Below are 12,964 nucleotides of genomic sequence, written 5' to 3' on the forward strand. Positions count from 1 at the left end.
TTAACCCTCCATGAAGGTGTGAAAATTATAATCATAACATCATTCTTGATTATATGCAACTTGACTTTGTTCATTTAAATAAGATTTATGATTTTTTTTTTTTTAAATGCAGGGCTCTTATGATTTTGTTCAATCTTAAAGCCTCATTATTTGTAATTTGAAATTGCGTTAAATATTTGTAACAGCCCAAATTGCAAAAAAATATAATCAGCACTAGTGTATTAAAAGAGGTATTCTTCAATGAAAATGTATGTTTATGGAAGTAAATGGAAAGGTAGAATAATTAAATAAAGTGTTGTGTATACTTATTGATATTAGTTTTCTTTCAATTCTTTTTCAGATTCAAAAAAATCTTTTTAGTTTTCAAACAATAAGTGTAGCCACTGAAAAAGACAATACTAAAAAGCAAACTAAAATGTTTTTCGCATGCAAAGATATTGAAGAAAACTATGTTAAAAATTTGCCACATGATGAAACCCAAGGTGAGTGAAATTTGTTAAACTGTTTAAGAGATTATCATTCGAAGGCAATTTTCTTAAAATGCTATTGTTTTACAGGCTCAGTTTCAAAACCCAAATTCTTCAATCTGATGTCTGTTGAATTTAGTAATCAAGAAGTTCCCAAGTTGGATGGATTTGTAAGTTGTTTTCATGCGCATTAATTTTATTAAAAATAAATTACAGTAAAGTCCCGATTATCCGCAGAATTGGGTAGCTCACAAAGTGCAAATTGGCGATTTTCTGAGCATAAAATGCTTAAAAAAGACACACATCATGAATTTTTTAAGATATAAATGATAAATTTAATACCTTTTATTAAATACCTTTGGCTAACAGTTTTCTTCACACTATTTTCTTATACATTTTTTAAAATTTCTGTATGGAAAAATCTGTCAATTTTTTTTTGTTTTTTGGTATTGAAACACCTCTTCATTATTTAAAACTGCAGATTTTTTAGTAAACTTTTGTCACAAAGTGTCGCATCTTTTTGCTCTTTTATTAAATTACTCCTTCCATATGTGCTAAAACTGTATCATGGCTTATTTTTTTTCTTCTTCTTAATCTGATCTTTTTCATTTTCTTCAGCATCTGCACTTAATACTCTACCTAAAATTTCTTCATTGCTAAAAATGTTCTATTGCCTGATAATTTGTGTTACCATTGAACCATTCACATTATCTCCTTCATCTACATTATTTCCTCCTGAAATTTTTTTTATGAAATTTGCCAAATCAAGAACAGATGTTTCTCTTCCTTAAGAAATTCTTTAAAATTGTTTTCCATGTTCAGTCATATTTTTTGGGGGGATTCTGTTAACATTGACTTTTTTACTGACTACTAAGCAGCGTTTATATCATAAATACAGTCAAGAATTGTATAATCATTCTCTGATTCCAAAACTTTTTGGATAATTTCTTTGTTATATCCTTTTTCCTAATAAGTTAGTTTAAACTTCTTTTTTATTGATGCAATTATGCCTTGATCCATTGGCTGAATTAGAGCTTTCTCATTTGGAGGCAAAAACTTTACCAGAAAATTCCCATCTTGGAACTTCAAAACTGTCTCCCCTGGATGAGTAGGATTAAGAATAAAAAAAATTCTCTGGATTATTGAAAAAAGAATTGTGTTAAAATAGGAAAAGTATTAATGACAAAGTTGATATTTTGGTGGAATTTTTTAAATTTAAATTATCAAAAAATTATGTTATTAAAGTTTAGCAGCATCGTATAAATCTTTTGACACACATATTCTTTGTAACTATGAGCCATAAAAGTCTATGCAAAGTTAAGGAGAAACTCTGAAACATCACTTATGATGAATTTCAAACTGTCATTGGCCCATTAGTGTAGATTAATAATAATCAAACACTTACTGTTTTTGGTTTTTAGAAATTTTTTAAATCTTCAAAATTTCTTACATTTTTTTTTTCAGGCTTTGAGTTTTATTCTTAGCAGTGGAGATATTCTAAAGTATCCAAGTTTCTACTATTCTATTCAAAATCTTGTTTATATTGCCTCTCAGTGTGACATGATTAATCGAGCAACTGCTGAAAATTTATCATTTCTTGTAAGTAATTATTTTATAATTCTCTTTGAACGGTTTCTTAAATATACTATACATTTTTTATTGTATTATTACTTTTTTATAGGGTCTATGTGCTGTTCAGTATTCAATGAGCATCGCTTGGAGATTACTTCTATGCCTACCTCCTTCTGTACAGTCTCTTGAATCTATTTCTACAGGATCTTCATCTCTCAATGATGCTAATGATGCAGAATGTCTTCATGCTATTCTTTGGTCCTCAAGAGCAGGTCACAAAGTATTTTCTGGTTGGATGAAGGTAATATTCCATTAAATTGAATGTAGTTTTTAAGCAGTTTTGTAATTAAAATTCACAAAGAAATTAATTAGGTTTAAAGGATATGACATAATTATATTTTTCTTGGATAAGAAATTATTCTAATCCTAATTACTATATATAGTAATTAGGATTATCCCTGAGTGATATTTCTTTACCCCTCTTTTTAAAAAAACCATTTGTCTGAAACAGTAATGGTCAAGCTATACTACGGTAGTAAAAATTAAAAGAGCGATGAAGCAAAATTACAAATTTCAGATTTTTTTAGCAAAATAAACTTCACCGACAAAATACATATAAAAATAATAATAATAATAATTGAATATTTAAAAAAACACCCTATTTGGAATTGACTTTAATTTAACAAAAGTATTAAGATGAAGGAAGTTTAGATAATCGAGGTTCTGTTGTATTTAAAGAAATTTGTCAACAAATTTTTCTGGAAATGCATTTTTTAAGATAACATGCTTAAAATTTCAATTCAATTTCATTATATTAAATGATTACATTTTTCTGTGACAAAACTAATGTTTTTTTTTTATCTCTTAATTTTGAATCACCAGTTTGTTGTTGAAAATGCTATTTTTTAAAAATGACATTCCTATAATTAACTCTTTTGGTGCGTTAATCACTTATCAATTTAAATTAATTTTGTGGAACAAGTTTTATTTTAATTTCTCTTTCTGCAGATTCTTTTGAAATTGAAATCTAATCTTTAATTTGTGTGAATATAATCATGAAATTTCGTTCTAGGATACTCTAGTGAAGCAAGGCCTTACTACTCAAAAAGCTGAATCTCTTCTGCGATCTGTTACAAAGAGTGCCTGTACTGTCAAATTTGACATCAAAGTAGCTAAACGACTTTTAATAAAGCTGGTAAATAAACTAATTAATTAATTATTAGTACCTACTTATTTTTACATTGTATCGAGAGTAATTTTTAAAGTTATTTAGTTCTGACATTTGAGTTTCGTTTTCAGCAACAACTCAAAACCAAATCTTCTGAAGAATCGAGTAAAGAAAAATCATCTGTAGCTCAGAAAACGTCTATGTATGAAGAATTCAGTAAAGAGCAGTCCCCACGCTTGTTTGATTTATTTCTGATTGAATGTGCAGTTGCTAAAGTTCAAGTTGCTCTTGATGAATATTTCTCTCGACCATTGGTAACTTTATAATTTGTTTAGTAATTTTTTGTAGGTTTAAGTTTTTTAAAGCAAATAAGCATTTTTTTTATGTTTTAAGTTATTGAATAAGTAGAATCAAACTGTTGTGTACTTATGCTAATTGTTTATCACCTAAAACCTGCTATTATAATAAGTTGTTTAGTGTCATTGCATATATATTATAGGGATGGAACAAGTATTCAGCCACTATTCAGTATTCGGCCTTCTCAGCCCATTGACCAAATGTTTGACCAAGTATTTTTTGGGAAAAAAATTTTTGTCAAAGTTTTTTTGGAATTTTGATAGATTAAATGGAATATTCTAAAATTAAAATAATATTTTTTTATACGTTATCTGATATAGTTTTTAAATATATTTGTTAAGTTTTAAAATTCATGTGCTTGCAAATTTATGATCTGGAAGAAGAAATGGAAAAGCAAAATTCCAAGAAATCAAACTTGATTACTTTATACTGAAACATGTTTTTTATACTGCTGATTTTTTTAATTACATTCAGGTGAAAATGTATAACATATTATATTCAACACTTCTGTCTTAAGAATTGAGAACTTTTATTTATCTAATTTTTTTTTGTTTTTGCTATTTTTATTACATTGCGGCACTTTAATGGAACATTTTATGATAGATTTTATTTTTTATTGTTACCTTTTTCCTGTGCGGTAAGATAAGTAACTGGTAACAAAAAAGGTGTGATTTTCAAGGTTAGAGTTACATGTTAAGAAATAAGAAGAAAGAAAACTTTGTTTCTCTTTTGCCTTTTTTTTATAAACTTTTCTTTTTATCAGTGTTTTTATTATGCCACAACATTTTTAAACAGCTTTTTTAATTAACATTATTCTTTTATTGTCACCTTTTCCTAAAAATACGGCAATGTGAAAAAGTCTAATTGTAATTTTTACTCTTAAATTTTCTTTTAAAGACTAAAATTGATTTTCATTGACATTTTTATTATCCCACAGCGATTTTTATTAGACTTAAAAATGCAGTATAATTGGAAAACTGAGATGCTCCGCTTCAAAAATTTCGTTTGAGAATTAAGATCGAATTTAATTTTTTCTGTTTTGCTTTTATATATAATCTTTTGTTTTGTAATGTGGCATTTTTAAAAACGTTTTTGACAGATTATATTTCTTTTAACGTTTTATGTTCACTTTTTTGGGGGGAAATGTTATTTTTAGCATTAAAGTAAGCTTAAGAATTAAGAGAATCTTTTTGTTTAAAAAGAACTGTTGCTATTCGGCCAATTTTTTTAACCCAATATTCGGTAATTGACCAAATCACTATTCGTTATATCCCTAATATAATTTTTTTGTTAATTTCAATTCATCAAATTTCTTTAATAATGGTGAATATTTGAGTTGCGATTCTTTGATATGAGGATAAAATAGTAAGTTTTGCAATCTTGGGCTACATGGTAGTGTTTTGCACAAACTTTGTTTCCAACAGTCCACGTATGCTTATTAATTCAGTTATGACTTTGTTTATCATTCAAATAAAGTACAGTAGAGCGCCAATTATCCGAACCCTTATTATCCGAACGTCCAATTATCCGAACTATGTCTGAATTTTTTTTTTTAAAAGTTTAGAATATTTTTTAACTTATCAAAAATTTTTCTAAATTTCTGAACCAGTAGATCTTTTGGATGAAAAGATGCCAGGTTGTGCAGCAGAAGAAATTGAAGACTGGTGTTGAGACACTGAAAACTGCCGGGAATTTCATATGATGATGAAATTTTGAATGAAAATCGGAACTCCACAGACGAAGAGGAAGACGTAGGTGATCAAGTTCAAGATAGTGGACCTTCTCATATAGAAGCATGCAATTCATTAGATATTGCAGTGAATTTGCTAGAACGCCAAAATTATGTTGATCCAAGTTCAGTTGATTTATTTAAAAACAAGGAGGGATATGGCTGCTCAAAAAGAACATCTTCTTTGAAACAAAAGTCTGCTGGATTTCTTTTGCAATGGAAAATAAAGAAAAATGTGGTTATATCAGTAATTGACAAAAAAATTTAAAAAGCTGAAATTTGATTAAAAAAATCAAAATGAAAAAAAAGTTTAAAAACAATACTTAAAAATATTTTTTTAAGGAGCTATTTTAGACCACAGAGCTATTTTAGCCCCTGCCAGTCCTAAACCTGGAAAAAGTGTGAAGGGAAGGTAGTGCATAAATAATTATTATTTAAACTAGATTTTAAGCAACTTTCCAATTATCCGAACCACGTTCAGTCCCGAGCAATTCGGATAATCGGCGCTCTGAAAAAACTGTGTGAAAAACTTCCATGAAAAACTGTTAATTATAATTAATCTTGCTCGAATGTTTTTGACGAATATTACTCATTCCTGAAGTAAATATGGTTTCTTCTTAAAGTCTTTTTATGATTAAGTCATATTTTTCTTTTTTTTTAATCAGAGTGAAGGGGCTAATACTGAAGCAAAAGAACTTGCTGAAGAAATGCTTCCCATAATCTTGCAGTCTATAGAAATTTTATCTTCATGTATCAGGTATGTATTTTATGTTTTTCTACTTAAAGTATTACAAATACACCTAATATTTTAAATCATTTTTTGTTAAAACTTGTGTAAGCATAGTAGAATGTTTATCTAGCACTTACTAAAACTATCAGGTAAAATTCTATAACTCATTTGTGAACTTATTTCTCCCACAAAGCAGGGGATCAGATATTCTTCTTTTATATAATTATAAATCTTTTTTACATAAAATAGTTTAATTTTTTTCTTAAATCTTTTGTGCATATTTTCTCTTTTTTTTCCCTTTTTTAAAATTTTTGCTTGCTTCTTTAAACTGATAAATAAATTACTAATGTGCAAGATAAGATGATTTTGGTCAATGGAAAATATGTTTGTATATTGTTAAATATGAGCTAATTTTAAACTTTGAAGTGTGTACTTTGTTATTTTTTCCAATTTAATAATGTTTTTTATTTTATTTTCTTTCTTTTTTTATCTTTGAAAGCTTCTGGAGGCTTTTAAATTTGTGGTTTTTAAGTGGAATTTTTGATTAAGTACTATTATGTACTTGGGATGTTACCATTAACGTAACATGCATTTCGGATATTTACCATTATATTATATTGCACTTAAGAGACTTAAAATTATATTATTTTTATGTTCTTAGAATATTTATCTTTATTTGCATGTGCTACATAAATTTTAAATTTCTCAGGGATGATTGCGCTCCGGAAAAAATCCGGATTTCCGGATGTTCCGCTAACCGCGATCCGAAACTTTCTGGAAATCCTAAGTCCAAAAGTTTCAAGAAGTCTTCGATCACATTTATATATAAAAGTTCTTGTATATTTTATTTAAAAATATTAGAACTGAAATTTATATTTGGCATCTCTTTCATTTGTAAATATTTTTTCTGGTAGAATAATAAATGTGATTAGAGATGAAAGTAAACTTATACATAATTATTCCTTTAAATTATGCTGCATATAATTCATTTAGAATATCATGTTTTGAAAATTTCAATGATTTAAATTTATAAAGATATTAATTTTTTAAATGATTTTACTCAAGAAATTTTCAGAATTTTTGAGTTAGGCCCCTGAGTATATAGTTGAATTGTGTGGGTAGCTATGAAGTGTTGCAAAGTATTATAAAAAAAATGTTTCTCATCTTAAACTATCTCTGGTATATTTTTATATTAAATATCTATTTATTTTCATTGAATAGATGGAATTTACTTCATCAGTTTGCAGAAATGTCGACTAATGCTGCACAATCTACACCACCACTAAATGAGAAAACATTACAAGCTTATAATATTGTGCTCAGGATGGCATCTAGTGGTGTTTCTAAAGTTTCAACATTCACCTCTGCTATTGCAGACTTTTTGCCCCCTTTACTGAGAAGTGTTTTGGGACATTGGAATGCCTACACAATAACTACAACTGCTTGGGTAAGAATTTGAAAGATTTAATAAATGAAGCTTCATTGATTCGCCCACGAAAATTCAAATTGGTCTTATTTTGTGGTTAAAATGATTTAAATTGCAATTGAATAAGGAATAGTAAATTTGAAATGATTAAAATTAGATTTGTGTTTATTAAGATCTTATTTGCAATTAGAATGTATAATGTATTGTTTGAAACATTACTTATATTTGTAGATCGTTTAATTTTTTAACTTGCACTTTTTTTTTAATAAAGGGTTTTTAAATATATATATACTGCAATGTAATTTAAATAGTCTACCAAGAAGGTAAAAGTGATGAAAAAAACATTCCAATTAAAGATACCAAACTCGGCAAATTAAAAGTTTGTTTTTCTCAAAAACCTTGTTCATTAAGATTCAAATTTTTTTAATTAAATTTCTTTAGTATAAATACAGTCAGTATCGGTTATATGGTCAGCTCATGGGTCCAGAATATAATGACCATATAAGCGGTGTGACCATATATGCGATAACCAAATATATAGTATAGTTAATATGGCGTGAATATATTCTGGAATCAGAATGTATTTTTTAAACAATTAATTCAACTTTCAAAAACGTTTAAAAATTAATTATTAAGGTGCATAATAAGAAAGAATGCAAAAATAATTTTTATACTTTTAGAAAAATTTAATTCTTTACCTTAGCATATGTATGTACATGTTCAAGAAAAATATTCCAATAAGCTTGTCGGTTTCTTCTTTTTGGTTGTTAAAACAACTTTTTCTAAGTCTCTGATGGTTTTTAAATGTTCATCTGCTGCATCTGAATTTGAAAAAAAGCCACCTTAAGTCATCTATAGCCTTAAGAGCATCAGCTGTTGATACAGACTTCTTATTGCATTCAGTATCATCCTCATCGTCACTTCCTTCAGCATTCAGATTTAATACATTAGATACAATGCCTTCCACAGTTGCTTCACAATTAGTGAGGACATCAACGTCTATTTGGGAATACAAATTTACGTCCGGCATTGCATAGCCTCGGTTTCGAAGATTTTCTGCCAATTCATCTGATGGAAGATCTTCCTCAGGGTCCTCTAATGATACCGAAGAGTCTGGAGAACTGTGGAAGCCCGCGTGACGGAAACAATTTTCAATAGTTTTTGACGACACCATGTTCCAGCTTTGGTCAATATAGAACAGTGCGTTCAAAACTGAAACGTGAAATTCTTTTCTGTCTATGGCGGTGATCATATCCCGTAGAAGAAGCTTTCTATACATAGACTTAAAGCTTTGAATTATGCCTTGATCTAGAGCAGTGGTTTCCAACCTTTTGTGGACCATTGCCGCCCTCTTGGGGTTGGCTGACGCACATCGCCCCTTTTCTCTTTTTGCTCAAAAACCATTCATTGCTGCTTGTGAGCAACCAGACGCTAAGTTATATTTGATTTTAATTTAAATTGTAATGCAAATAAGGAGGCAATTTCATCCTGCCATTTTTATTAATTTTAAAAAAATTGTGCATCTTTTTTTTTTCAAAAAGAAATGATATTTAAAACGGAATAATCAAAACATAAGTACATTTTTTAAAATTCATATTTTAATGTAATCAAGAAAAAGTAGAAACTAAATTTTTCTAAAGTCAAAACTAAATCAACTAAAATTTGAGAAAAAAATGAAGAGTGAGAAAGTACATTTTTACCACTTCAGTGACTGCCCTGTACTTGGTGTATTTCAGTTAAAGCTTGTATGTCAGGTTTTATGTTCGTCAGATTTAAGCGCAGCTTCTTTGAAGCAAATGTACAACCTATTTCTTTGCTTTGTGAGGAGCTGGACGACAGAACTAAATCCTCTCTCCACTAAATATGTTGATAGTAACGAGATGAGGAGCGGCTCAGTTTGTTTCCACAATTATGGATACGTGTCCATAAGCTTTACCCAAGCTAACTCATAACCATATTTTTTAAAGACGACTTAAGCATACTTCAAATCCAAAAACTCAGTCTGCTAAGAGGAAGTGAGCTTATCCACAACTTCAAAAGAGAAAGGATCAAAAATCCAATCCGTAATTTCTAATTTCATCAAATCTTTAATTCTTGATTCCATATCAGTTTTTAACTGATCAAGGTTCTCCTTGATCAGTAAAAATTAAGATTTTATTTTCGAGAATCTCGATATCTGCCATTGAACACTTTCTAAGAGTTGGAAATTGCATTTGCTCCTTGCGACCAATGTTTGACTTGTAGATATCAAACTTGGCGATGAATGAAGATATGATTCCCTTAGCCTGGATAATGTTTACTTTATTTCCTTGAAGTTTTACGTCGATTTTGTACATTTTTTCAAAAATATCCGTGAGGTACGCAGTTTCAAACTTGCGTTGCTTCAAACTCTCACTTAAAACATGATCAGTGGTGTCGAGAAACTCAGTAACCGAGTCAAAAAATTCGAAAAAACGACGCAACCAGTTTCCTTTTGAAAGCCATCTCACATCTGTATCTTAAGGAAAAGGTTATTTCTTGCATTGAATCGCTGTATCCAGCCATTGCTTGCAGCAAAATTTGATTCTCCAAGTTCTTTAGCTATTTCTAAAGCTTTTTCTTTTAGAATATTCCAGGATATAGGAGCATTTTGTGATCGTGCATATTTGATCCATGACAGAAGAGCCTTCTCCACATTCTCATAAGGTGACACACGCTGGCGTTTTCTTTCTCGGTCGCTAATTGAAACATCTGGAGAGCTACGTTTGGCTGCTAAAATGTTGTTTAAAGTTGTTCGCGGTATAGAATTTTCTTTGGCGAAAGTAGCTTTTGAAAGGTTAAACTTTGAAACTTACTTGAAAGTAGCTTCTTAAACTTTTCAACCAATTCATTTTTTTCCGATATTGTTAAATTCTTTCTTTTCGAAGCCATAATGAAAGCATGGATACGTTATTCGTTCAGTAATCCAATAAAAATTTTCTTTTTTCTCAACTTCAACTCCTTTTCAAGCTCTGAGAGATAACTTCAAACAATCAAAAGACCTTTTGCCCTTGGGCGGGGAAAAGAATGCGAGTGGTCAAATGAGGAGAGGGTAAGGTCATCAATGAATGCAAAAGAGAAAAGTGGGTAGGGTGATGAAATAGAGGGGGAAATTCCAGTTCTCTCCGGGGATCAAAGGAATGTGTTTACCTTCTGGTCATTTTTCTTGGCTTCCTGTCTAAGGAAATGTCTTAAAATGTATCTTTTTACAAAAGAAAAAAAAGGGAAACTGACCATATAACCGGTAACTCGAAAAATAGGATGACCATATAAGCGGTGAGCTTTAACACGTGTTTCCTATTAAGTTAGACGGGACTTTAGAAAATTGACCATATAAGCGGGGTGACCTTATAAGAGGGTGACCATATAGGCGGTACTGACTGTACATTTATTGCCTAAGGTCATACAATAAATTGCTTTTTTAGCATTAATTATAACATTAATAAATAATAAAAATAAATAGTTACATAACAATCGATTAATAAAATTATATTTAGTTGAGAAAGAAATTCGCTGCATCCCCATGCAGCAAGAGATCTCGAGTAACTGAGTTGTAAGCTACTGAGAGAGAATACTTATATCTCCAATGTCGCATGAAAGTTGAAGTTATTTTTGAAGGATGCGAGCTAGGCTGGACTGCCCCACTGTCTTAAAAAAAAAATTAATGGAAATAAAACATTGATCCTATTGGAAACCATATGAATATATGTGTTAATTAAAATAAAGCTTCAAACAGTTTTTAAATTTTATCAAACTCATGTTGAAAGTGGATAATTTTGCTTTTTCAGAGGAATGATTTCGCAAATGACATAATTCCCTCTGAAAGTTATATCATTTCCATTCAGCAAGCTCATATAAATTGTCTTTCAAGTAAGCCCACTTAGTTTTAATTTTTAAAATAATTTATATTTTTATGTAAAATATTGTCTACTGTACTATTTTATTAAATTTTTACTATTTCATTTATTTAGGTCAACCCAAATTTTCAACAAGTCCCAATTTAAAAAGAGTTTTACATACTCTTGTTAGATTTGCTGGGGATTTAATAATGTAAGTTCATAATTTAATTTTCTTACATTTATTAATGAATATAAGAACCCTGGAAAAACCTATATTGTTTGGATATAAATTGTTATATTTTTACACTTTGTTTTGTACATTCATATTATTTTACTCAAACACATGTAAATATTTTTAAAAAAATATTTTGTTCCTGGAATTCCATTAGAAATGTATGCCTCTATTTATATTTTATTTCAAAATGAAAATAAGCAAATTTTAGATTGACATAAAGTAATTCTAAATGCATTTAAGTTTTATCAATTATTATTGGTTATTTAACCATTAAAGATATAATGAAAAAAAAAGAAGAAAACAAATGGTACAAGAAATCCTGTTAGAAACAGAGTTGTTGGCAATTGCTCCTTCGCCTTTATGCTTTTTTGGCTCCAGATTACTATTTATTAGTCCAACATGAACCTAATAGTGAATATTAAATACACTATCCTCTAAAAGTGCTATTAGATTATGGCATCTATAAACAGAAAAACAAAATAGTTCAGGGAACAGCTCAAATGTGCCTGTAATTGATTAATAAATGTAAAATAAGTAAATAAAAAGTCTTGGAGTTTAAGAAAATAGATATTCCTAATAAATAATAACTCTTATTAAAAAAAACAGTATGCTTTAAGTTTCATTATTTTCTATAAAGTGTAAATTTATATGCAGATGGTGTCCAGAAAATAATAGCTCAAAAGAAATGATTCGTGTGATGTTACCATTACTCCTTGATGCCACAACCGAATCTTTAGGAGATTATGTGAGTATTGATGGCTCATTTATGCCATGCTATATTTTGAAATATATTCTTTTAATTAAAGGAAAGTTTCTAAAGATATACTTTATATAAACTTTATTTTACTTTATTCATCTTTTGTGCTATTAAATTGTACCTTTCATATTAGTCTAGCAATTCTAGAACTTTTTGTTGTTTAAGATTGTTGCAAATTTTATTCAGATTATTAGTACAATGAGCAAATATAACTAAATACTTATTCAAAGTGATATGAACATGAGTACAATGTGCTCATTTGATCCTAAATTTTCATTACAGACAACACTAGCTCTGGAAAGATTGATTGGTGCCCCAGATAGTGATGAATATCTATCTTACAATTATTTAGAAGTTTTAACTCAAAGTTATTATCTGCTTATTAATCATTCAAATAAGGAAAGGTAAGTTTGTATTGTAAGACTCCTCATTGCAAAAACAGTCATTCCATGTTATTAGATAGGAAAATAGTGTATAGGAGAGAAACATTTTCCCAATGTTGCTCATTTGTTAAAGGGCCTGAGGGTTTTAAATAAAGTGGTTGGCCATATACTTAAAGAACATTTTAAATGGTATATAAACTATCAAGAAGGATTAAATTTTACTCTTAAAGTTAGGAATTTGAATGGGTTTTTGATCTAAGCCAGGGGTTTCCAACTGACATGA

The 12,964-nt window shown here is 29.1% G+C and overlaps 1 protein-coding gene across 1 annotated transcript in view; it reads left to right on the forward strand.

Annotated features, from left to right (window-relative positions):
* Positions 1-12,964, forward strand: part of poe (E3 ubiquitin-protein ligase-like protein poe) — an 80,354-nt gene that overhangs the window by 23,426 nt on the left and 43,964 nt on the right. Inside the window, exons 20-31 of the mRNA XM_043052964.3 lie at positions 341-482; positions 558-637; positions 1,932-2,066; positions 2,149-2,340; positions 3,112-3,234; positions 3,339-3,521; positions 5,959-6,050; positions 7,245-7,470; positions 11,256-11,337; positions 11,439-11,517; positions 12,196-12,286; positions 12,581-12,702. Coding sequence (XP_042908898.3) covers positions 341-482; positions 558-637; positions 1,932-2,066; positions 2,149-2,340; positions 3,112-3,234; positions 3,339-3,521; positions 5,959-6,050; positions 7,245-7,470; positions 11,256-11,337; positions 11,439-11,517; positions 12,196-12,286; positions 12,581-12,702 — 1,547 coding nt within the window. The remainder of the gene's footprint in view (positions 1-340; positions 483-557; positions 638-1,931; positions 2,067-2,148; positions 2,341-3,111; positions 3,235-3,338; positions 3,522-5,958; positions 6,051-7,244; positions 7,471-11,255; positions 11,338-11,438; positions 11,518-12,195; positions 12,287-12,580; positions 12,703-12,964) is intronic.

The sequence above is a fragment of the Parasteatoda tepidariorum genome, chromosome 1 (genome assembly GCF_982258835.1).
Source record: "Parasteatoda tepidariorum strain Cologne lab strain chromosome 1, Ptep-v5.0, whole genome shotgun sequence".
NCBI classification, from domain to species: domain Eukaryota; kingdom Metazoa; phylum Arthropoda; class Arachnida; order Araneae; family Theridiidae; genus Parasteatoda; species Parasteatoda tepidariorum.